Source organism: Myotis lucifugus, unplaced genomic scaffold (assembly GCF_000147115.1).
Source record: "Myotis lucifugus unplaced genomic scaffold, Myoluc2.0 scaffold_37, whole genome shotgun sequence".
Classification (NCBI taxonomy): domain Eukaryota; kingdom Metazoa; phylum Chordata; class Mammalia; order Chiroptera; family Vespertilionidae; genus Myotis; species Myotis lucifugus.
This window is the reverse complement of record NW_005871085.1, coordinates 3,004,366-3,030,554: the sequence shown is the minus strand read 5'-3', so window position 1 is coordinate 3,030,554 and position 26,189 is coordinate 3,004,366. Positions and strand designations below refer to the sequence as shown.

General features: G+C 40.5%; 1 protein-coding gene across 9 annotated transcripts in view; it reads left to right on the top strand.

Moving 5' to 3' along the window:
* The first annotated feature begins 1,455 nt into the window (after positions 1-1,455).
* Positions 1,456-26,189, top strand: part of EFCAB14 (EF-hand calcium binding domain 14) — a 39,299-nt gene continuing 14,565 nt past the window's right edge. For 3 of the 9 annotated variants that reach the window (XM_014454540.2, XM_014454538.2, XM_023752747.1), the window contains exons 1-6: positions 1,642-2,717; positions 4,436-4,584; positions 10,620-10,765; positions 20,806-20,904; positions 24,554-24,664; positions 25,690-25,794. In XM_014454540.2, coding sequence (XP_014310026.1) covers positions 2,536-2,717; positions 4,436-4,584; positions 10,620-10,765; positions 20,806-20,904; positions 24,554-24,664; positions 25,690-25,794 — 792 coding nt within the window. In that variant the 5' untranslated portion in view covers positions 1,642-2,535. Of the gene's footprint in view, positions 2,718-4,435; positions 4,585-10,619; positions 10,766-20,805; positions 20,905-24,553; positions 24,665-25,689; positions 25,795-26,189 lie in introns of all 9 variants that reach the window. The other 6 variants (XM_023752751.1, XM_023752749.1, XM_014454539.2 and 3 more) reach the window with 5 other exon arrangements.

Sequence of the window (26,189 nt, the reverse complement as noted above, 5' to 3'; positions counted from 1 at the left end):
CATTGATGTTTCTATCTCTCTCTCCCTCTCCCTTCTTCTCTGAAATCAATAAAAATATATTTTTAAAAAATATTACTTTAAGTTACTTTCTTCCAAGCAGTTCAAAGCTCTTTGCTTTAAATACCATCTGATACTCTCAGGTTTATATTTCAGGCCCCAACCTCTGCCCCAAATTCTAAATGGATATACCAAAAAAGCCATTTGAATATTGAATTGGCTTCTCAAGCTTGCCCCACACCTGCTCTTCACCATCTCAGTAAATGGCAATTCCCTTCTTCCAGTTGTCCCACCCCAAAACTCTGAAGTCCTCCACTACTCCTCTTTCTTCACACCTTTCATCTAATCCATGAGTCAATATTATTAGCTCTAACTTCAAGAAGCATCCAGAATGCTCACCATCTCCATTATTGTCACCCTAGTCTATCACCATCTCTATCTGGACTGGTTTCCTGGTTTCCTTTGTCCCTCCCCTTCTCCCAATTCTCTTTTCCACACAGTAGGCCGGAGTGATCTTTTAAAAATCTAAACCAAAGTACGCCTCCTTTCAGCTTAAAGCACCAATGTTTTCCCAAAGTCCACACCACCATACGTAAGGCCCCTCACAATCCGGCCCTGATCTCATTTCCCACCTCTCTCCTCTTTGCTCTTCAGGTCCAGCCACACCAGGTTTTCCAGGTCACTCCTTCCTCCTGGCCATTGCGTAGCTCATTCTCCCATTTCCTCCCAGTCTATAACCCAATGTCCCCTTATCACAGAGGCACTTCCCATCCCCTTATGTTTCAATTTTTTCATAACACTTATCACCTCCTGACATGTGATATGCATGTCTGTTGTTGCTCTCCTCCCACCAGAATAAAGCTGCAGGAATAGGATTGGCAGATAAATACAGGATACCAGTTAAATTTGGATTTCAGATTTAAAAAAACTAAGTTTTCAGTATGAAGATGTCCCAGAAACTGTATGGGACATACACTAAAAAACTATTCATTGTTTATCTGAAATTCAAACTTTACTGGGTGTCCTGTATTTATTTTTAGGGGGACAGTAGTTGTTTTGCTTATCTCTGTATCTCCAGCGCCAGAACTGCTCGTGACACGTGGTAATATTTATGAAATGAATAATTGTGTTCAATCAGGTCATAAACAGCCCGTGAGTCAGAGGTGCGTTGCCTCCAGGCTGAGTAAGTTCATAAGTTCAGTTCGATAAACTTTTTTAAAAATATATTTTTATTGATTTCAGGGAGGAAGGGAGAGGGAGATAGAAACATCACTAATGAGAGAGAATTGTTGATGTACTGCCTCCTGCACGCCCCCTAATACGGACCAGGGATTGAGCCCGCAGCCTGGGCGTGTACTCGAACCCAGGATCCCCTCCGGAAACAACACTCCTCCCCAGCTCAGGTGAGCGCACGCCCCTGTGGGGGCGGGGCCTCCCCACCAGCGAGCGGGCCCAGCCCTCGCAGGTGCCCAGGGCCCTTTAACACCCCGCCTCCTGCTTCTACAAGCGCCTGTGGTGTGACGTCACCAGGAAGACGGCCAATGGGAACGCGGCTTACTGGAAGGCGGCGCTGGCAGTTGCTGCCAAGAGGAAGTGAGCTGGAGCTGGAGCGATGGCCCGGGGCTGGAACCCGCGGCAGCCTCCGCCGCCACCTGCGCGTCGGGAGCAGCGGCGGCCGCAGCCGGAGCGGAGGCCGGAGTCGCGGACGGAGCGAAGAAGGCGCTTGTGAGCTGCCAAGAGTCGCCGGTGCCGGAACACCTCAAACTCCGGGCGGGAGCTCTTCAGGTGGGCAGAGCCGCCGTCGCCCTCCCGCACCGTGCCCCCAGGCCCAGACAGCGGGGCTGGGGTCTCCCGGGGCGCGGGACTGGCTCCTCCCAGGCCGAGCCCTCCGTACCGGCCTCTGGGTTTTCCTCCGTCTTGGACTTCCTGCAAACTAAGGCCGGAGGACAGTGAGCACCGCCGACCCGGACATTGGCTGTCTCCCCGACTGTGTCCGGACAGTAGCAACCGGGAGCCCCTCCTGCTGCCACCTCTCCAGCTGAGGAGGGACGGGCGCGCTCGCACTGTCTGGTTGTGCGCCTCTCCCTTGCCTCCCGTTCAAGAACAAGTTTCTCTTCTCTCTCCATTGGAAATCCTGCCCGGAAGCCCAGAGCACCCGTCCGTGTGCCCTTCCCAGCTCTCGGAGCACCCTTAGGAACATTATCTACTTATCAGGGCTGAGCGTCGCTCGTTCTTGGCTTGGTTTTTATCCCCTTCACACCTTCTTAACTGACACTTCATGCCCAGGACCTTTTGGGTCACCAGCTCCCCGGCCCTATCTATGTGACTTCCCCCACCCAGCAGTTCCAGTTTCCTCTGGGCTCCAGTCTCCAGCTCCCAGCGGATCTGGTCAGTCCCACCCCTGGGTGGGAGTGACCAGGGGGCTCTGGCCCAGGATCCCCCACCCTGGAAGGCAGCTCCAAGGTAGCAAGAGAGCTGGGCCTCGAGTACGAACCTGGCAGCTCCGGAGTGGGTGCTCCGCTCACCCCACACAAGAAGATGAAAAAGCGCAAAGAGCTCAATGCATTGATTGGCTTGTCTGGGGAGAGCCGGAGAAAGAAGCCCAAGAAAGGCTCGGGCCACCGCCTGCTTCGCACTGAGCCTCCTGCTTCGGACTCCGAGTCCAGCTCCGAGGAGGAAGAGGAGTTCGGTGTAGTTGGCAATCGCTCTCGCTTTGTCAAGTGAGTGATGCGGTGGTGAGGGGTGGGATGGGGAGAAGACAGCTCCTTGCACGACCAAGGGGGCAAATTGAAGAGAAGGAGAATGGAGTTCTTAGGGGGGGAAAAAAAATCAGTCTGTGTAGTGACTACACCGTAGTCCTTGGAAGGCAAAGAGGGAGAAAAGTTGTTTCTTCAGGTTCTCAATGAAGGATAAGTTAGAGATCTGTCTGTAAGTGTACAAAAAAGCGCTCTAAACCTAGGGTGGAAGTGTGGATGTGGGGAAGATGCCAGGAGCCCAGGAACACCAAGTCAGGGGGAGCAAAGAAGCTAAGAATAGGAACATAGGAGCAGACAAGCTTTTGGAAGTAGCCTTTTTTTAAGGTCCCCCGAGATAGAAACCTTAAGACTGTAAATTATTTATTTATTTATTTTGCGCTCTTGTGAGTCTGAATCTTGGTGATGGAAGAATTTGTTGAGGGACATACTGTACGAGCCTCGAGAGTAATGGAGCATGGAGGACAAAGTGAAGAGGCAGCTTTTTCCCAAACCCACTTTCAAATGGTGCAGCCACTAGACTGACCCAGTAGTGAGTATTGAGGACATTGGGAATTAGGGCTCAGGGTTGGGAAAGGGCTGGAGGGAACCTGGAAGGTGCCTTGGACCCTCTCAGGGACAACATTAAAAGAAAAGATATTCTGCTGAGCATGTGGAAGCAAGGGCTAGGCAGAAGGTTGGGGTGCGAAAAGAGGTTGAATCCTTTGAGTTTGTTTAGAGCAGTGGTTCTCAACCTTCCTAATGCCACGACCCTTTAATACAGTTCCTCATGTTGTGGTGACTCCCAATTTCATTGTTACAAATTGAACATAATTAAAGCATAGTGATGAATCACAAAAACAATACGTAATTATATATGTATTTGCTGATGGTCTTAGGCGACCCCTGTGAAAGGGTCGTTCGACCCCCAGGTTGAGAACCGCTGGTTTAGAGTATCTTTGTCCTATTTTGTTAAAGGAAGGATTTGGCTTCTAATGAGCTTTGCCAGATTAGGTAGTTAAGGACAACCCTAGGTTTGGGTTGTGCAGATCTGATGAAATGGAATAGCTCAACTGGAATAGTTACCCTTCTGGGTTAATTTAGACCTGAGTGTTGGTTGAAACTTGGTGTGAAATCTAACTCCTTTCTATGCTTCCTTTCTTCTAAGCCGATAGCTAGAGTGTACCAGGTGTCCACTTCACCCTACAGTTCCTATTTCTTTCATTCCATTTGCAGTAAAACTTGCTCAAAAGTTTATGAAGTTTCAATAAACTGAAACAGGGTCCCCTGGAGTGAGCATGCATTTGACAGAGGCAGGTAGGTAAATTACAGTGCAGTGATGGAATTGCAGAGAAGCCTTGGTCTCAGCGCTTTCCTAACCTGAGATTGTTTCCAAAGACTTGAATTGGTCGTGATTGCAGTGAGCTGCAGTTCCCACAGGTGCTTCCTGTGGCCCACAGGAAGTCCTCTGTTTCATGAGAAGTTTTAAACTTTTGTACTGGATAGATGACCTCTTCATAGGTCATATTACTTGGTTATTTTCAACTTGCTGTTCAGATTTAACTATGTTACTCGATATTCCCTGGTAAATCAACTGCTTATTCACTTAAAAACATAATTGCATAGCAGTACAGGAATGCTATTTCTAATAAAGTTGTGCTCATAATCACCTTTGTACTCCTGGTTGAATTTGTTCTTGTGATCAGGGGAGACTATTTACGATGCTGCAAGATCTGTTATCCCCTCTGTGCTTTTGTCATCCTTGCCGCCTGTGTCGTGGCCTGCGTGGGCTTGGTGTGGATGCAAGTTGCTCTGAAGGAGGATCTGGATACCCTCAAGGAGAAATTTAGAACAAGTAAGTGGTCGCATATTTCAGAGTATAATCTTGGATTCTCTTCCAGGATCTAGGACAAAGTGGACCATGCTGAATTAAGGGTTTTGCCCATTGGTAAAGCAATTATACATTATACATTTTTTTCAGCATTTTTATATTCTTTCTTAGCTGTCAACTTCAATATAGTAACAGTTATTTGTCTTAAATACAAACAAAAAAAGGTCCAGGAGTCTAGAACCTTGGTTAACCTCCACCTGTTGCCACTTTATACTTCCTCATTGCACTGGGCTATTTCCTTCTTCCTCATAGGCCATTTGAGAAAGAATATGGGAATCTGTCAAAAAAATGTCCTTCTTAAAAATTGTATAAGAACATAGGAATGGGCAATAATAATGGCCAACATTTATGAAGTGCTTACGGTGTGCCAAGTCACAAATAAATATTTCTCATGAGTGGGTTTCAAAGTGTAAGAGACTTTCTTAAGTTATGGCGTTTTATATATTCTAAATTATAAAATTGTATTTTGCATATGCAAAGTGCTTTTTCTAAAAGATGTGTTTGCATGCTGGCTTCTACCAGATTTAACTTAAATATCTTCATTTACCAACACTGAGATCTTCGTTTCTCAGTTTCAAGAGTTAATTTTCTAAGCTAAGGAACCAGTTCCAAGTTAATCACAAATTCCCTAACCTTAGCAGCATTAACACATCAGGAAACTGACCACCAGGCTTTCCTAAGATCATAAAGAAATCTGGCCCCAGAACTGGAATTAGAGTTCTTTCCTTACTTCCCATATTAAGCTTGGGGAAATCACAACATCCTAGTTTTCCTTCACTCCAGCTTCTCTTTGCTGCCTGCAGTTATTAAAGTTCTGAACCTGATCTAGGGACAACTAATCCTTAGTGTGTTGATGACATTCCTAGTGATGTTGCTTAAAAAAACAAAAAAAACAAACTGAACTACTAACTGGTTTTCTTCTAAGTTTCTGATTTAGGGAATGGCCTTGGGTAAGTCATTCTCTGTCAGAATCATCCTGACTTACATGTTTTATCAACTAGTGGAATCAGAGTATAGTGTAAAAAAGAATGAGACTTGTATTCTAGTTGTTGTTCCTCCTTAATGATTGTCCTTAGCGGTATTGCAAGGTGTTTCTAAGGCCAGTGTTTTCTTTGTAAGGAGTAATCATATCTTGGAAATGAGGTTTTCAGAAACAGTTTTAACTGTAAACAACCAGCAAAGACACCTGTTTGTGCCGTCATCTCCTTAATTAGTTGGACTTCTTAGGTTTGTGCTACAGCTTGTTTTGATCACATGTAGCAATCATTTATTTATACATTTCAAAACATTGCTCAATTCTACCTCTCGAATTCCTTTCTCTGACTCTTCTGTGCCTGTGTTTACAGGACACCCAAGTAATTTATACTCTTTTCAGTGAATTTCTTTGTCTAGAAATGCAGTTTTAAAGAATATGTGTAATAGACCTGGCAACGAGTCAACAAATATTTATTGAGCACTTGTTAATCCCAATTCCTGGAAATACTATATTCAGGAGATTCCAGGAATTGTACCCTGGACTATGAGACCCAATATATATAATTGAGCAACATTCCCCTGAGACTCAGGCCCCTGAATAAAGCAGATTTAGAATTGTCAGTCCCACTGCATTGTTGGCTTTGGTTTGCTACAATAGAAATGCCAGCACCTATAATGTCTAAAGCAGGACTTCCTGAGGGATAGGGGCTGGGCCCTGGGGCATGTTGTCAGTCCATGAGCTGAGCCATTGTGAACTACTTGCCCAAGAGTTTTTTGTTGTTGTTGTTTTGTTTTGTTTTAACCCTCACCCAAAGATATTTTTCCATCGATTGGTTGCCTCCTGTACACACCCCGATCAGGGTCGGGGCCCAGCCCGGAAGGAGCCTGCAACTGAGGTACATGCCCTTGACCGGAATCGAACCTGGGATCCTTTGGTCCGCCGGCCGGTGCTCTATCCACTGAGCCACACTGGCTAGGGCTCGAGTTTTTGTGTGAAAACTATTACCTTGACTAAATGAGGTCAATCTTGTAAAGCTTAAATAATCTTTCTTGAATTCTGCTTTAAATATATTTCAACATTTATACCTCTTGGTTTTCAGGAGAACAGTGGAACTCACTGACTTAAATAAGATCATCTGCTATTCTGGCTTTAATACTTTTTTGAAAAATTCAGAGCCCATTGTTCTTCATTTCAATAAATTTTCCAAGACACTTGTGAGGAAGGAGGTAAGGTTGCTGAAACAGAAAGCAAAGCAGGGAGGCTTCATGTTTTTTATCTTGTATTCAAGGAGTAACTTGACCCTTAAGTTAAAAGTACTGGCTGGCCTTGAAACTCTTAGCTCAGTATTCCAGGTACTCCAAAAGACCTCCACAGTTATTCTAAGGAAGATCTATTCCTAATCATCCCTCTTTTTCACTCAACTATGTAACACTAGAGTAATAGAAAAAAGAATTTGGAAAAGAAGGAAAGATTAATGCACTAAGCATCTCCTAAATGATCTTGTGATAATGAGGGTATTAGGATGTACGTATTTATGGTAGCTGGAGTATACTAGAAAGAGTGCTGGTTCTAGGAGTAAAAGGCTTGACTGTTGAATCCTGGCTTGCTCATTACTAGCTGTAAAACTTGGACAAGTCACTTATTCTTTCTGAGCCTTCACTTTCCCATCCATAAAACATTTTTAAAGTATATGTGTAATAGACCTGGCAGTCAACAAGTCAACGGACATAAAGATGTATTCGTGCTATCAAAGCACTTTGAGCATTCCTCTGTCATAGTGTATTAACACCATATAGTAACTGTGACAATGCCTCATGCCTCACTCCCTGCTGAACTGAGAACTTCATGGTCTTCTTATGCACTAGCGCTGAGTGGCACATGGTAGGCACTCAATAGCAAGTTTAATAGTTACATAAAAGTTTATTGCAAACTATAAAGACATAAAATATTGCTATCAGCTTTATATGTTCTGTCTGAAGGGTATTTGCAGAAATCTCCATTTTTTTATCTTGAAGATCAGGAAAAGAGCTAAGTAAGTTTGAGTCTTAATATACTAAATTTTTTTTTTTTTTAAATATATTTTATTGATTTTTTACAGAGAGGAAGGGAGAGAGATAGAGAGTTAGAAACATCGATGAGCGAGAAACATCGATCAGCTGCCTCCTGCACATCTCCCACTGGGGATGTGCCCGCAACCAAGGTACATGCCCTTGACCAGAATCGAACCCGGGACCTTTCAGTCCGCAGGCCGACGCTCTATCCACTGAGCCAAACCGGTTTCGGCAATATACTAAATTTTAAATGAGTTGCTTTCCATGTTGTAAGAACATGAATAAGTAATCATAAGTTGTTTGTTACTCTTCCTCCTATTTGTGGAGTCAGAGTGCCTTGACTTGACTTGTTTCTCCTACAGGGCCCCAAATCAGATAGTAAATATGATCCCTTCTTGGCTCATACAGTCCTCAGCATCCAGAGTATGTTCAGGGCTTGTCAGCTTTATATGTTTATTAGTTAATAATTGTAACCCAAGTTATTTATGTGTTTATCTTCCACTTCTACCTTCTACTTAATTTGTATAGACTGCAGGAAAGAGAGAGACTCCTCCTTTCCCCTCTTCGGACACACACACTCTTGGGATGTTTGACCACTTGGGAATGGCAGACATGTGTGGGATGAGTTACTTTGCAACCTCACTGAAATGTAAACTAAATTCACTGAAATGCTAAGTGTTGCATAATTTAGACTGGTAAAATGTTTTTATTGTATGAGATGGATGTGTAGTCCTACAAACCATGTGTAAACCAAATGTTACATTAAAAGTTTTTAGAGAAGCCCTAGCTGGTTTGGCTTAGTGGATAGAGCATCGGCCTGTGGACTGAAGGGTCCCGGGTTTGATTCCGGTCAAGGGCATATTGCCTGGGTTGTGGGCTCGATCCCCAATAGGGGGCATGCAGGAGGCAACCAATCAATGATTCTCTCTCATCATTGATGTTTCTATCTCTTTCTCCCCCTTTCCCTTCCTCTCTGAAATCAATTTAAAAAATGTATTAAAAAGAAAGTGATACCTTTAAAAAAAAGTTTTTAGGGAAATATATATATATATATACATATATATAAATTCTTTGGTGTATATTTTGAAAGACGAATAAAAGTACCTGATTTCTTTTAATAATTCTGAATTTTCAGATAGTGGGCTTTGTTGTAGTGGGGAAACCACTAGCCAGTTTTTCCCTCCTTATTGGTGTCCTTTATGATTTTTAGTTGTTGTGTTTGTTTGTTCAGTTTTCTTTGTTTGACTTAATAGGCTAGCATTATCTCCATTTCATACCCTACAGTTATTTCACTGGACAAGTATTTGAGTTCTGTGTCCCTGGCACTGGTTGGCCCTGGGAATATATGACTAATATGATTTGGTCCCTGTCCTCTTACAGCTCTCTCCGTCTGGTTCAGGAGACAGACAGTATATAGCTACAGCACAGTGTATATTAAGTGTTAGGAGTGATAAAAGGTGGCGGTGGTCCAAGGTGGGGGGTGCAGCTATTTGTGCTGAATCTTGAAAGTAATTATCTAGGCTAGGGTGGCAGAAATGAAAAAGGGACAAGCTGAAGGCATCTGGGCAGAAAGAATAGAGTGTGCAGGGTCACTGAGGCTTAAAGAGGTTGATATGTCAGGAAAATCTGCTTGGCTAGGAAGTAGATTAAAGAGGTAGGTAAAGTAAGGAGAAACATGGTTGGGGAGGTAAGCAAAGGCCAGATTTATTCATTCAGTAATACTGAATGCCAGGTATATTCTAAGTGCTAATCATGCAGAATGTCTTAGTACTTACATTTTAGTAAATTGTCTTATATCTGTCCTGTGTGCCAGCTTTTGGTTTCAAAGAAAGTATATAATAACTAATTTGGCACTGTGTACTTTAAAAAAAAAAAAAGTAGGTTTTATTCTGGAGGACCAGTCATTATCGATATTTTCCATGTAAAGGAAAAATACTCTTTAAAGTAACAAGAGAAAGCACTCTTGCAGGCCTCTGTCTTCAGGCTGACAAATCAGGAGATATTATTTCCCAAAAGGAAGGCCAAATATCAGCCTATACTTAGTTAACATGTTCCTTTATCTTCCTTTACTGTTACTTTGAGCTTTTGGGTGGATTTAAGAAAACACCCTGCTGTTTATGAAAAAGATTTAAAATCTTAGTCCTCATAACAGTACTTTAAAGGGGGTAAGAACCCACCTTGCATTTGACCAATTTGAGATAGAGAAAAGTAGACTTATACACTTAGAGATATAACTTATGATGTCACCTGGAGCATTAATGGAGTAAAGGTGGTCAGTACTTAACATTTATTTATCACTTACTGTCTGCCTGGCCAGCTGTGTTTAGTACTTTACAGACATTCTTTCATTTGATTCTAAAAATCCTGTAAAGTATATTTTACAGATGAGGAAACTGAGCTCAAAAAAGTTGAGTTATTTTCTCAAGATCACAGTAAGTTACAGAGCTGTGATTCAAATCTGACTCTTACTGCTGATAGTCATCATTATCATTTTTAGCCACCTGACTTTTTTTTTTAATATATTTTATTGATTTTTTACAGAGAGGAAGGGAGAGGGATAGAGAGTTAGAAACATCGATGATAGAAAAACATTGATCAGCTGCCTCCTGCACACTCCCCACTGGGTATGTGCCCACAACCAAGGTACATGCCCTTGACCAGAATCGAACCTGGGACCCTTGAGTCTGCAGGCTGACGCTCTATCCACTGAGCCAAACCGGTTACGGCTAGCCACCTGACTTTTAAAAGTTGTATTGCCAGTCGTGAATAGCCCCAGTTAAAAGCTTTAGTGTAAAAGATGTACATTTATATAAATAAAAGGACATGTAGTTCATAGATATAAATTTAGTCATTATCCTCCCAGGGTTAACGTGTTGTTCTATCTACTTTTCTACTGTATAGGATCATTTTTTTTCTTGGAGCCATGAGGGAACTTTATGGCTACTTATGATTGTTCTTATTTTTGCTTTTAGTGGAATCTAATCAGAAAAGTTCATTCCAAGAAATTCCCAAACTTAATCAAGAACTACTCAGCAAACAAAGAGAACTTGAGAAGATTGAATCTGGAGAGCTGGGCTTGAACAAGGTCTGGATAAACATCACAGAAATGAATAAGCAGGTAGCAAAAGTGTGATTTTATTTCTGTGTAAGCTATGAATATTTAGTTCTATTTGGTTTGAATCTGTAGGTATAGGTAACTCCAAATTGTTTTACTTTTTGATATGGTTTTTGTAAACTGTGATTCCAACACATTAAATTCGGGTAAAATAGGTAATAGTTATGCATTTACCAAATAATTAAACCTGTTAACTCTTTCTTCAAAGGATAATTTTACAAAGTAGAGTAATTCAGAGGGAGTTGGAAATACTTGAGTCAGTTTTCATAAAGAGCAGTGTAGGTATAAATTTTTTTTTTAGAAAGAGTGCCATCTAATCCCCAAGAAAAAGGATAGCATATTTTTATTAGATAATGAGAGCTTATTTTGTTTAAGAGTATACAAACCTACAGACACAATCTTGAGGTATATACTATATACTATACCAGTGGTCGGCAAACTCATTAGTCAACAGAGCCAAATATCAACGGTACAATGATTAAAATTTCTTTTGAGAGCCAAATTTTTTAAACTTAAACTATATAGGTAGGTACATTGTTATTAACTTAATTAGGTACTCCTAAGGCTTAGGAAGAGCCACACTCAAGGGGCCAAAGAGCCGCATGTGGCTCACGAGCCGCAGTTTGCCGACCACGGTACTATACTAAAACCTATCTGGAAACCATCCACATCTAATGATAGTTATTCTAGCATAGCATAGGACAGTGATGGCGAACCTATGACACGCGTGTCAGAGGTGACATGCGAACTCATTTTTTTGGTTGATTTTTCTTTGTTAAATGGCATTTAAATATATAAAATAAATATCAAAAATATAAGTCTTTGTTTTACTATGGTTGCAAATATCAAAAAATTTCTATATGTGACACGGCACCAGAGTTAAGTTAGGGTTTTTCAAAATGCTGACACGCCGAGCTCAAAAGGTTCGCCATCACTGGCATAGGAGGAAGTGGCAGAGTTGGTTAAATACCTTGGCCAGACAAGCAGGCCTAGAGGAAAAACTTTTCCAATCCCTAAAAGGTTTTTGATCAAGGATCTTGTATTTATAAAGTTGTTGCTGGGTAACTGTAGCGCCTATCCTCAGTTTTTGCAGTTTAATTAGGAAAAATGTGGATTAAAAAAAAAACTCAAGTAGCAAATGAATGGCACACCTGCAAAGTGCTTAAAAATAGATGGGCCATTCTTGTTGGCACTAAGAGGATATTCTCTTCTTCAGAATGGAGTCACAAAGTTCAGAATAAGCCAATGGCAAGGAGAAGCACTGTGCTAGGATAAAGGGCTTACACATATTTCTGAAGCTCCCCCACCACCTTTCAGCAGTAGTGCAGGAGTTGGGCAGTTCATCAGTTGAAAACATCAATGGCCTGGTGCTGCAGCTTTAAAACTTTTGCCTACAATAAGAAATGTTTTACATCATTATCTAATAAACACATACATATATGTAACTGAAATAAAAGTTTCTGAAAATATTAGCTTACCCTTATGATGCCTTATGACATTTTATTTTCTATTCTGTTCTATTTCATTTTTTTTAGTCATTCGTGAAATAATTGATCAGTTGCAGTATTTACTCATTATGTATTATCCTTGGACTCTCAGTATTTAGGAAAAAACAAGTATTCACTCCTTTTTCTGCAAAAAGAACAGGATAGACTGGCCTTGTATTCACAGAGCAAATGAGCAGTTTGACCAGAAATTACATCAAGTGAAAATCAACCACAGTAAAGCACTGAGAAATAATTAACATCTCTGACTAGGGCAAACCAGAGATTCCATTTAGATAGTCATGGAGTTTACAGTTCTGGGCCAGCATGAGATCTTTCAGGATGAAGAGCCAGCAATGTCACCTACATTCCCATCTTGTCAAGCAGCACAAAAGAGTCAAAGGGGAAGTTTGTACTTGGTGTGAGAGGACACGGTTTTCAAACCTTTCCTATATGTTTTGGTTTCTCAGTTCTCTTTAATTTGGAATCTAGAAACAAAGTAATCATTTTATTCTTGTCCTGGCTGTTATTTTTAATAACAAAAAGTACCTGGGAAAGAAGATAAACAGGAAAGTTGACTTCAGTCCTAAAGCTTCATGTATAAAAGGAGAGATTGAACTGGAACCCTTTCCATTTTAGCTTCAGTAGATCTTCAAAGTTGATGGGACTGACTGATGAAACTAGCCTGAGGCAGAGAAATTCTTTGTTGGCATGGGTGCAGAAGGGACGGGTGGTGGTAACCTAGAGCTTTAGGTTGGTTCAGAGCATGCATGTCAAAATCTTGCCCCACGGCCCGCATGTGGCCCACAATGAATATTTTTGTGGCCCAGCCAATATAACGGTATGTAAGAAATGTTTTAATAAAAATTTCATAACTTAATTTTTTTAAAAATATATTTTATTGAATTCTACAGAGAGGAATGGAGAGGGATAGAGAGTTAGAAACATCAATGAGAGAGAAACATCGATTAGTTGCCTCCTGCACACCCTCTACTGGGGATGTGCCCGCAACCAAGGTACATGCCCTTGACCGGAATCGAACCTGGGACCCTTCAGTCTGCAGGCCGACGCTCTATCCACTGAGCCAAACCGGTTAGGGCTCGTAACTTAATTTTTACAATATCCTGTTATACATAATTATTAATAACAAACTACAACGTTTGCTAATGACTGATCCTTATAATCATGTTGCATTCATTTCCCTTATGCGCCTTACGTGCAGGCACAACACTTCTCTCCACTAATACTAGCAGCGAATATTTTAGCAGCTGATTGCCATGTCATTAGTCTTGAACTGACTTGTTCGGTGTGCACAACAGGAAATATTTTGCTTTCGGAGAACAAGAAAAATAGGTTTATTTGCATTATGCTTATTAATTTGTGCAGTTATTCAGTGTCTGGTAAGTTAATGTTCAAGAAAAAATATTAATTTTTATAAAATGTTTTATCTTAATGATTACTCATTTATTTCAGCCCTTTATATTCAGCATGTCTCTATCGAAATAAACCAACATTTCTATGAAAATTGAAGCTTTTGGCTTTTTTCAGCCCACATAAACTTAAACTTTGTTTATTTGGCCCATGTTAGCCTTTCTCATCATTCTCTGAATGATTTTCTAAAATTGTTATACATTTCTGATGGAAAGGCATTTGTCCAAAACCAAAATAGATATAAAATTAATATTTAACCATGTGTCTATATCTCAGGGTAACTCTGTCAATTAGATTTTTTTAGTGGCAAAAAATTTTTTTAAGAAATCTAAAGTGGCTTAAACAATAATAAAATGTATATCACTTAGCAAGTACTGTCCTTATCACAATATGAATTGAAGTTAATGCAGCCTGAAAAAAAAAAGTTTGAAATAAGTTAAAATCAAATTTTGTATTGAAAAATCTTTTAAAAAGTGTTAAAATCAATTTACTTTTCTATGTTACTTACGAAACTTCTAACTTCATACATGACCATGTCCATTCTCAACATTATAGGGAGTCTGCTCCCCTTCTTTGAAGACATTAATTCAACAAATGTTTAATGAGCTGCTTTTATGGAGTTAGGCCTTGGATTCCCACCCTCAAGGCTCTTACCATCAATTGGAGGAGAAATAGAAAAGTAAATAGTTATAAAACAGCCCTATAAGCAATAAGAAGCCGGTCCATATGAGCACTGTGGGGCATTTTTTAGGTATGTTTCTAACCCAGACTGGCTGGATTCAAGCAAAGCTTCTCATATATCTTGAGCTGAGTCCTGAAGGGCTAATAGGAGTTGGCCAGATAAATTCTATAGAAAGAGAGAGGGTGTCCTCATTAATACACTTGATCCTCATCATTTGCAGATTTCCATATCTGCAAATTCACCTACTAGCTAAAATTTTTTGTAACCTAAAAATCTGTATGTGTGGTGCTTTTGCAGTCAGTTATTCACTGGCAGGAATCCAGTGGTGAAAAATTAAGTCACCCAATAGGAACGCTTCCAGTTGAAGTCAAACAAGGCCACACTCTGCCTTGTTTCAGCTCATAGTGTAAAGTTTTCTTTTCATGATATATTTAGTGCCACGGTTTTTGTGTGTGTAATCCTGCTGCTTAAAATGTACAACTATCATAGTGCTGAAGTCTGTCTAATGTTGCAAAGTGCAAGAAAGCTGTGTTGTGCCTTACAGTGAAAATAGATGTGTTGGATAAGCTGCATTCAGGCACGAGTTCAACAATATACATTAAATAAGACATCTTTAAAAGAAATACACATAAAACAAAGTTATGTATTATATTGATTAATTGACAAAAATGTTGTGATCAGAGGACTCTTGGAACATAACTCTCTACTTCCCTTAGGACCAATGGTTCAGTAATCACTCATTCAGTGTTTGCTGTAAATTTCTAGAACAGTGATTTTCCACCTTTTTCATCATGGCACTCATAAACTAATTAGTAAAATTCTGCAGCACACCAAAAAAATACATTTTTTGCCAATCTGACCCCAAAAATAGGTATAATTTTGATTCATTCATACCAGGTAGCCATTGTTGTGTTGGTTGTTGTCATTTTTTTATTTTGTCAGTGCTCCCGACTAAATATTCAGGTATTGCATGTTTTAAAAATTCTTGCAGCACACTGATTGAAAATCTCTGTTCTAGAACATAACTACTGTGAATAGTGAGAATTGAGTATATGTGCAAAAGCACAGACAAATGAAAAACAGTGTGTTCAGGGGATTTTTGTGTTTTATTATAGCACTAGAGGCCTGGTGCACGAAATTCATGCACCAGTGGGGGCGGGGGAGGGGCAGCCTGGCCTGTTCCCTCTCACAGTGTGGGAACCCCGAAATTAATCACCCCAAAGAGGTAGGCCCCACCCACCCGGGGCTCCTCAATGGATTGCCCCAAAGAGGTAGGCTGGAGCCGCGGGGCCCTGCCTCGCACCTTGCAGATCCGAGGGACCCCCAGGCCTCGTGGAGCCACGGGACCCGCCTCCAAGCCGTGCACGCAGCATCAAGCCCCTGCCCACCTGCATGTGCATGCAGCCCCACCCACCTGCGCACACCCACTGCGCACACAGCCTCCTGGTGATCGCTTATTATGGCATGAGGGTGTCATGAGGGCGTGATGACCACATAGGCTTTTATTAATAGGGTAGTTTGGTGGAAAGAGGCCAGAAGTAAGGAAGGATATGTCAACAAGAGTCAGCAAGGACCTTGAGGTCATCATCTTCTATAGCAGCGGTTCTCAACCTGTGGGTCACGACCCCTTTGGGGGTCGAACAACCCTTTCACAGGGGTCATCTAAGACCATCGGAAAACACATATATAATTACATATTGTTTTTGTGATTAATCACTATGCTTTAGTTATGTTCAATTTATAACAATGAAAATACATCCTGCATATCAGATATTTACATTACAATCCATAACAGTAGCAAAATTACAGTTATGAAGTAGCAACGAAAATAATTTTATGATTGGGGGTCACCACAACATGAGGAACTGTATTAAAGGGTCGCGGCATTAGGAAGGTTGAGAACCACTGTTCTATAGTATGTTCTATATCTGTTTTTTTGGTACTTGGTCCAGATATCTTATGATGTGATAGTCACAGTAGTTCCTTCTTATCCTAGACCGCCAGTGGATGACTGAAACTGCTGATAGTGCCAAACCTTCTATATACTGTGTCTTTTCTATGCATACATACCTGTGATCAAGTTTCATTTATAAACTAGGCACAGTAAGAGATTAACAACAGTAACAATGAAGTAGAACAACTATAACAATATACTGTAATAAAAGTTATATAACTGCAGTCTCTCTACAGTAATTTTTACATTTTTTAGTTCAGATCTCCTGAATCTGTGTAACCATCTCTTACTTTCAAGAAATGGCTGGGTATTACTCGTTTCAGGGGACACCTTGCTGAAGTCTTCATATAGGCTCAATGCTTTCTGGCACACCATGTTACCATCAGTCAGAGCACACTTTCTGTTCATGTCTTCCATCCACAAATTTAATGCCATTTCCACCGTAATTAAGCATTTAACACTCACTGTGGCCATAACTATTGCAGTTTGAGGTGCAACAGCAAAACTAGCACGAATTTCTTTTCCTTCACAATTTCACAAATAGAAGATTTGTTCTTAACATAGATCTTAGCAACCTCAGCATTTGATTTTTTTATTTCCTTATTAAGTGGAGAACTTTCACTTTTTCACCTAAAGGAAGCACTTACAGCTTCTCTGGCATATCCAAATTGCCAGCATCACTACTCTTGAGCTTTGGGGCCATTATTAAGTAAAATAATGGTTACTTGAACACAAGCACTGCATGACAATCATCTGATAATCAAGACAGCTACTAAGTGACTAATGGGCAGGTAGAGTATACATCCTGGATATATTGGACAAAAGGATGAATCATGTGGCGGGATGGGTCAGGATAGCAGGAGATTTCATTACACTAAGAAGGGCATACAATTTAAAATTTATGAATTAGTTTATTTCTGAAACTTCCCCTTTAATATTTTTGGACCACAGTTGACCACAGGTAACAAACCACAGAAAGCAAAACTGAGTATAATGGGGGACGACTGTGTTTGTGTATGCATCTAATTACACTAGAAGGTTGTACACAGAACTCTGTGCTGTGTGATGTTGGTGATAGTGATGGCAATTGAGATGATAACTGCCATTCATTAAATGCTTTCTTTATGCAGACTCCTATTAGAAGTACTATATATGAAATCTTTTTTTCTTTTTCTATAGACCTATGAAGTAGGAGGTGGTATCTCCATTTTACCGATAAGAAAACAGATTCCGAGAAGTAGCTAGCCCTTTCTTTTTCTATAGACCTATGAAGTAGGAGGTGGTATCTCCATTTTACCGATAAGAAAACAGATTCCGAGAAGTAGCTAGCCCTAGGTCGCACAGCTGTGTAGCAGTGCTAACATTAAAATATTCAGGTGCTAAGAGCCTGTCGGGGGAAAAAAGGACACTTATGTAATACCCTTTGTAATACTTTTAGCGAAAAATAAAAAAAAAATAAAAAAAAAAGAAAGGGTATGATGTCAGGTTCCTACTAGAGCTCATATTCATCATTGATGGTTGCCTGTTTTAGTAACTTTTTTGCTTACTATGTAAAGAACACTTCCCCAGCCAGTGTAGTTCAGTAGTTGAGCATCGGCCTATGAACCAGGAGGTCACAGTTCGATTCCTTGTAGGGGCACATGCCCCAGTTGGAGTTGCAGGCTCAATCTCCAGTAAAGGGTAGTGGGGAAGGGCAGGGTGTAAGAGGTAGTCAATCATTAATTCTTATCATTGATGTTTCTATCTCTCTCTCTCTCTCTCCCTTCCTCTCTGAAATCAATAAAAATATATTTTAAAAAGAAAGAACACCTTATTTTAACCCCAAAGCAAAAAAAAAGCAGCATTTCAGATATCAAAGTATAAAATGGTCTACAGTAGCTATTTTTAATTTTGCTAATAAAAAGTCATGTAATATGCATAACTGTCATGACTCATCTTTTGGCTGAAATTTGAGTTATTTTAATGATTTCTACTTAATTCAATTTTTTAGACTCTTTGAATCAGAGATAAGTTCTGTAATGCTTGAATCCAATCTGACATCCTAGAGCAGTCCCAGGATAATGGAGGGAGCCCCTTGTCTCTCCATTCTAGTTACACATGTAGCTTTGCTGTAGTTTTCCATGGATTGTGGCATTATTCTACTCAAAAGAAGGGAATGCTGAGAGATGGAATCCAGCTTTACAGTTTATGGGAACAAAGCTGAGTCCTAGTGACCAATTTGTGGTCCAGGTGAGTAAGAAGTCCTAAGTGATATTTGGTGATTAGAGAGTTAATGGTCAGCTCTCCAGAGCTAACTCTTTCAGTGAGGCAGCTGATAACCAGGCCTAGAGAGTTTGGGGCACGGGGAGAAGTGAAACAGTACCTCACCTTATCCTGCTGGCACTGGCTTTCAGCTGCTCCTCTAGTTTGGGGAAAAATAGTAGCTGCCAGCCAGCCACACTGGCCATTTGTAAGACCATTACCATTCTTGAGAAACTTAACACATAATTACACCAGTAAATAAATCATCATCACTTTGAGAAGTGCCATGCAGAAAAAGTTTTCCTGGGCCTATTAATGTTGTTGCTCCCTACCTATACCCAATGCCACACTCACCCTTCTAACCTAAAAAGAATAGCTGTTTTATTTTTATTTATAAAATCTTTCCGTCAGAGTCTAATTGGAGTCCTACTTCTATGAATCCTGTCCAGTTCAGTCTGCACTGATGTCCTTTTCTTAGAACTTTATTATCACATTTAGTACTTAATTATTTATTTAATGTTACTTTCCCTTCCATAAAGGGATAGACCCTCTACCTCCCTGCCTCCACCTCTCCCTCCCCTCCCCCTTTCTCACTCATATTGTGTACTTCTGCCACCAGCCTTTTTTCTATTCTTCAGATATGCCAGGCTCTTTCCTGCACTGGGGCCTTTACCCCAGCAGTTCCCTCTGCCCTCAAATGCACTTCATTCAATTTATGTCTCATTAATTCCTTCTTATTATTTAGATCTGTTTAAATGTCTTCTCTTTATATAGGCTTTTTCTAATCATCCAATCTAAAGTAGTTATCCAGTAACTCATCAAGTTACCTTATTTTCATTTTTTCCTAACATATCCCACTATCTCATATTATATAACATTGTCTGTCTCCTTGCACTAAAATGTAAACTGCAAAAGATCACTGACACCTGGTATAAAATAGGGCTCAATAAATATTTATTGCAGTAATGAGTGAATGAAAAGTAGCTTGATGCCCCTGAACATTTTCTTCCTAAAGGGAAAAAAGAAAAAGAGAACCTAAGTTCCCAGGCTCCTCGCTGGACTCCTTGTTCAGAACACACTGCTGCTCACTCCCACGTTCTGCTTAATTTCTTTGCATAGTACTTATTATCTGATACTTTCCTTCTTTGTTTTTCTCTCACCTACCATGATGGGTACTCCATGAAAGCAAAGCTTCATGGTCTTGTTTGCCACTATCTCCACAGTGCCTGCAGCAGAACCTGACACGGAGATGCCAAACATTTGTTGAAGGAAAGAGTAGGGGATCAGGTTTACTTTGTTTTTATGGAATAAGTGCCCAGAAACTTTAGTGGCTGTTCGGTGAGGCCCTCTGAATATAATTGCTATTGGTAGATCTGTGTCCTCATTCTAGCATTTGGGATAGGAAAGCAGTATGGAACCAGGAATCTTTCAAGAGTGTTTGAGCCACACTGCAAGGTTGTAAGAATATGATCTCTGCAGCCTGAAATTGAGTATTATAAGGTTCCCCCAGCCCCCATCTGAGAGAGAAGTCCAGGTATGTAGAATTCTACCCCTAATAGTAAAAGGGAAGACATTTTATTTTGATTCAATTCCTATTTTAATACATTCAGTGCATCAGTCCGCAAGTCACTGGGTATTTATTGAGAACCTTCGGGGTACAAAGTAGTGCTTTGGTTGAGCTATTGAGTTTGAAATATTAATCACATTGTTAAACCAAAACTAAATCCCCAAGTAGTTGAAAGTGCTGTTCAAGTTGACAGGGTATAGTTCCTGTAGACTGTATTTTGTGATGATGGGCTTTTACTTTATATGTTCCCACTTGGGCAGGAACAAAAGTTCAGTAAATAACTAAGGTGTTATTTTTTTACCGAAATGAAATCCTTCGGGGGTCTGTGATCATTAGCTTTCTTTCTGTCGTTTTGTTGAAGGATTGTGTTGTAATCACTGTTGCAATCATCTTTTGGGTAATTTAAGATTTTTACATTTTGTAGCTGCCAGGAGTTAGGGTAAAGAATAATTGCCTTTCTCTCTTTGGCACTAGTGTTTAAATTGGGTAGGGAAAGAAGGGGTATTATCGCTGCCTCTCAGATCTCCAGTCTATTCAAGTATGAGCTGAACAAGGTATAATGTCTGGATTACAGAAGTGCATAAAATCGAAGGGTGCCTTGACATCAGCATCAAATGTAGAGTCTGTGAAGGAAGAATTCACTGTGCAAATCCTGTTTTCATTGTTTGTTACTCTTCCTTTCAGATTTCTCTGTTGAATTCTGCAGTAAGCCACCTCAAAGCCAATGTTAAATCAGCAGCAGATTTAATTAGTCTGCCTGCTACTGTAGAGGGACTTCAGAAGGTAAGTACTATGTATAGGCACTGAGATTAACCAACTGCTGTACTAGTAATTCTAGCTTCTTAGATGTTTTCTTTGAAAACCCAGCATTTGAAATCACCTGCTCCAGGAGGGCAGTAATAGAGCATATCACTGTGTCCTAAAGATTTTAAAGTATCTCAGTTTTGTTCTGGTTAGTTGGGCATTTAATTTGCAACAGGTGACTTTAGGTCTGGTTTATGTGGATTTGCACCTTTTTTACTTGGTTCTCCAATTCCCAGGATTGCTATACTGGGACTCCTCTGTTAACATGTGTGGGTTCTTTTTTCATTATTTGCCTTTTTGATTCATCATCCACTTTGTCTTCATGAAAGCAGACCAATATGAGAGTTTCTCTAAATTATTAACTTCTATATTACTGTTTATTTTTTTAGAAAAAGATAATTTGAAGAAATGCAAACATTTAAAGTTTAGGATGTGATAAATATTAGCAAGGATGGTAGAGCAAAGGAAACTTTAAAACACTCCTGCTGGAAATAAAAATGGTAAAAAGCATTTTGGTAAACAATGTATGTTGTTTTATAAAGGTAAAGGTGCACATCCTCTAAGCCAGGGGTGGGGAACCTTTTTCTGCCAAGAGCTATTTGGATATTTATAACATCATCTGAAGGCCATACAAAATTGTCAACTTAAAAATTAACCTACTATATTTGGTCAAACATCTAATTAACTCAACCCTAATGCCTTGGCAAGGCCAGACCAAATGATTTCTTGGGCTTATATGGCCCGAGGGCAGGACATTTCCCACCCCTGCTCTAGGCAATTTACTCCATATATGCCCTAGGCCTGTGGTCGACAAACTGCGGCTCGTGAGCCACATGCGGCTCTTTGGCCCCTTGAGTGTGGCTCTTCCACAAAATACCACGTGCAGGCGCACACGTACAGTGCGATTGAAACTTCGTGGCCCATGTGCAGAAGTCGGTTTTCGGCCTGGGCGAGTCTATTTTGAAGAAGTACTGTTGATATTTGGCTCTGTTGACTAATGAGTTTGCCGACCACTGCCCTAGGCAAACAATAATTTGGATTTTCTGATTTTTTGATCCCTAAGATTCAGGCCAAGAGCAGGAGGCAGTGACCAAGCAGATGAGTAATACATAGGGATCTTTAGAGCTGGGTGGGGAGAGTGGGTAGGAAGAAGAAGGGGCCTACTTGGAGCCCAAGCAACATCAGCCCTTGCAGCAGGAAATATAAGAAGGGATTCTGGAGCAAGGGAGTCAAATCTAGTCTTTAACTTTTCAAATTTAGTGTGATAACTTTGATTATATGCCAGGCTCTATAAATATATAAATTGTCTCCACAAAGGAGAACTTCCTAAGCCAAAAACAGAAACAAAACTTGCCATTTTATAGCCCCTCCACTGTGAGCTTGGTCTCCATAGCTTACTATTTGTCCAATAATGTCACCTGTTTATAACTTTAAATACAAAAGTAGGGACCACGTTGATGAGGCCAAATACTTCTTGCCATTGTTTCCAAGTGCCAAGTAGGAAAAAGATAGGCCTCTGTAGCCTTTAGCACAGAAGCGACTCTGGCAGTCTTGCATTAGTGAAGGAAACTGGTTTATTCTTGCATTCATTAATTCAATAAACATTTGTGGAGCTTCTTCCAGTGTGTGCCAGGCACTTTGCAGTTACCGAGAATACCAAACAAGAGCTTACTATCTTCTTGCATCCTGATGGGATCATACATCCAGCCAGTTAGGGTTCTCTAACAGGAGGTGTCTTTGAATGCCTGTAACAACAGAGCACCAGTGTATTGGTGTTGTCTCTCCAAATTTTTGCATAAATAATGTCAGACACTACTTTTGTTACAAGTGGCTCAGTTTTGAAGTGGTAGTTCATCTCAAATACCTAACCTCAGTATACTCACATAAATTTTCTTTAATGTTGAAAATGTATTCTTGGCTATCAGCGTAATATAAAAGAGCTTGGTTAAAAATACTAATGTGACATCATAAAATTGTCAGTCTATCTTAATAAAAGGTCAAGACCCATCAAATAGTAACATTTTTTTGAGTGTTCCCTTAGGACAGGGCTTTTTAATAAGACGGCTTCTGAGTTATGTTCCCAAGTCCCCAGTCCTCTTGGGCTCCTTTGGCTAATGAAAGCAAAGTAAGCTACTGCTCATAGCTAACTCTCCTTAGTAGTTGCCGATGGGATTCTAAAGTAAAAAAAGAACCAATAACGCCAAGTGGAATTTGTACTTCATCTCTGCAATGCTGGTTTTCCCAAAGTCAGAAATGGTTCCACCCATTTTCACTCAAAAGCCATCGTTTGCTCCAAACTCCATGGCAATCTACAGTGTTAGCTCTGGCCATCTGCCTGCCTACAGTCTGTGGGAGAATCTTATCTATAGGTTCCAAATCTATAAACTAGTGGGTTTTTTAAAGGAAAGATTTGGTTTTCCTCTAGGAAAAGTCCTTTAAATTGAGACAATTGCTTGTTTACATATATATACTAGAGGCCCGGTGTACAGATTCATACACCAGTGGGGTCCCTCGGCCTGGCCTGCGGGGATCAGTAGACCTCCGCGCTGCTGCAGACCGACCTTACCCGCCAGCTCATCGGGCTCCACTGTCCGCATGGATCCCGCACAGCATGAAGTAGTGCAGGAAGCGGCAGGCTGCCGGGGAGGAGCTGGAGCCCAGGGCTCTGCGCCACTGCTGCTCGCCTGCCGCTGCTGCTGCTGCCGCTGCTGCTGCTGCTGCTGCTGCGTTGAGTGTCTTCCCCCTGGTGGTCAGTGCTTGTCATAGCAACCAGTCGGTTGTCTGGTTGTCCGGTCACTTCGGCTTTATATGTAGACTTTTTTTCCTGTTAATTGTGTCAGTATAAGCTACATGAAATTCATAGTTTGAAGATATTTGAAATAATTAAAAACACCGACTTCCATTTATTGGTGTTTAATGTAAAATTAAATCAGTGATATATACACTCCCACTAGAATGGCTAAAATTGAAGACTCCAGATACCAGTGTTGAGGATATGGAGTAATTGGAATTTTCATACACTGCTAGTGGGAATATAAAATGGTATAACCATTTCAGAACACAGTTTGGCAGTTTTTTTAAAAGTTAAGTATACATCTACCATATGATCCGCCATTCACCTTCTAGGTATTGTGATGATAACCATATACCCACATAAAGACATGTACACAAATGTTTATAACAGCTTTATGTGTAGTAGCCAAACACTGAAAACAACCTAAATGTCCATCAACAGGGAAATGAACTACAATGTATCCATACAACAGAATGCTACCCAGCTACATATGTAGCTGAGTAACTACAATATAGATAAATTTTAAAATAATTGTACTAAGTGAAAGAAGTCATATTTTTTAAAAAGTACATACTCACTGCTTCTCTTTCTATAAATTTAGAAAATGCATATTGATATGTAGTGACAGAAAGTAGACCAGTGGTTGCCTAGGGACAGGGATAACTTGGGGGTGATGGATGTGTATTATCTTGATTGTGTTAATAGTTTCACAGGTGTATGTATGTCAAAACTTACATTTTGAACATGTGCACTTTAATCAGGTACATCTTAATAAAACTAATACAAATTTTTAAAAAGGAAAAAACACTAACCTTACTATATGTTTATGTTCAGAGCGTAGCCTCCATTGGCAATACTTTAAACAGTGTCCATCTTGCTGTGGAGGCAATACAGAAAACTGTGGACGAACACAAGAAAGCCATGGAGTTACTACAGAGTGACCTGGTAAGGAAATCTACAAGCACTACGGAAAGTCAGCACTCTCCTGCCCCCCTTTTCTGAGTAGTAATAGTAGGGGTACCCACTTTCCATTTGTCTAAACAGACCCTACTATGCATCTTTAAAAAAATACAGTAAGCAGTGTTTATTGTTATTTTCACAATCTATAAATTACACAGTTAAGGTGGATAGAATGAAGAGCTTCAGTCTTTTGCAAATGTACTGCAGGAGATACCGAAATAAGACACCTGAGGATGGAATGGGAGGAAGGAAAATGGAAAAGAATGAAAGGAAAGTAGGGAAGTGTCTCCGTTGTTTATTGCTACACAACAAATCACGCCACAACTTAGGGCTTAAAACAGCGCTTTATTATTTCTCACTGTTCTGTGGGCCCAGAATTTGGCAGGGCTCTTAGACTAGGGAATGATGAGAGGCCAAGTGAAGTGGCTCCAGAGGATGAAAGGCCGTTTTGATGTTCACGCTCCCAGTAGAACGCAGCCATAAGTGTGACCTCAGCCTACACCATGTGAAACAGAACACCCCCACCCTGCTGAGCCTAGACAACCCACAGAATCCTGGGAAATAATAAATTATTGTTGTTTTAAGCCACAAAATTTGGGGATGATTTGTTATGCAGTAACAGGCAAGTGAGACAAACAACCCCTGAAGTGCTCGGGTTGTTTTCAAATGTCTCTCCACACTGTGCAGATGTCAGCTGTCTGCAGTTATTCAGAGGCCTGAGTTCATCTCCTAATGGATACTTGGCTCCATTCAGGATTTATGAAGGCTGAAAAGGATAGCACAACCTCTGCTGTCATGCTGTGGAGATGAGTTATATGTACTTGAAATTGGGACTATTCAAGGTGTACAAAAGCTCCCTAGCTTCTCCACTCATTCCTAGATCTGCCCTCCATGTTGATGAATCTGTGGATGCCCCAGTGAGAAGCTAGAATGTTCTGGGATCATCCCAGATGGCTAAGTAGATTTAGTAATTACTTATTGCCTATACTAACCTCCATTCCTCTTAACAGAATCAGTACTCTGTGAAGGAGACCAGTAGAAGCGACCAGATTATTCCATCACCTTCAGCTCCATCACAACTTGACAATAAACCCCCCAGCGAGAATGTGAAACAGGTATTTTTTGTCTCTGGCTTAACTCCCTGTGACCACAGTAGACTCTGGAGCAGGTGGAGTAGTTTGTGCTTAGTGTTGTGGTTCTTCAGCTGGCATCTTGTGCATATTTATGCCTGCGTGAGAGCTGACCAGAGAGGGCTTGGATAGGGATCCAAGATGCTGTCCTATCTCTTATTTAGCAATCTGCTTTTTTCCCTGCATGTCAATCGTGGAGTACGTTTATTTTCACATCTTGAAAGACATAGAATGACCAGAGTATCCTGAAACTATAAAAAACAGCCATCTGGGCAAGTTAAAGATGGATGGATAGCAGATGAACTCAGAGCAATGGCTATTTTGAGCCACAGTAAATTCTAATAATGTTAAAAAGCATAGCCTTAAAAAGTTAAGATTCT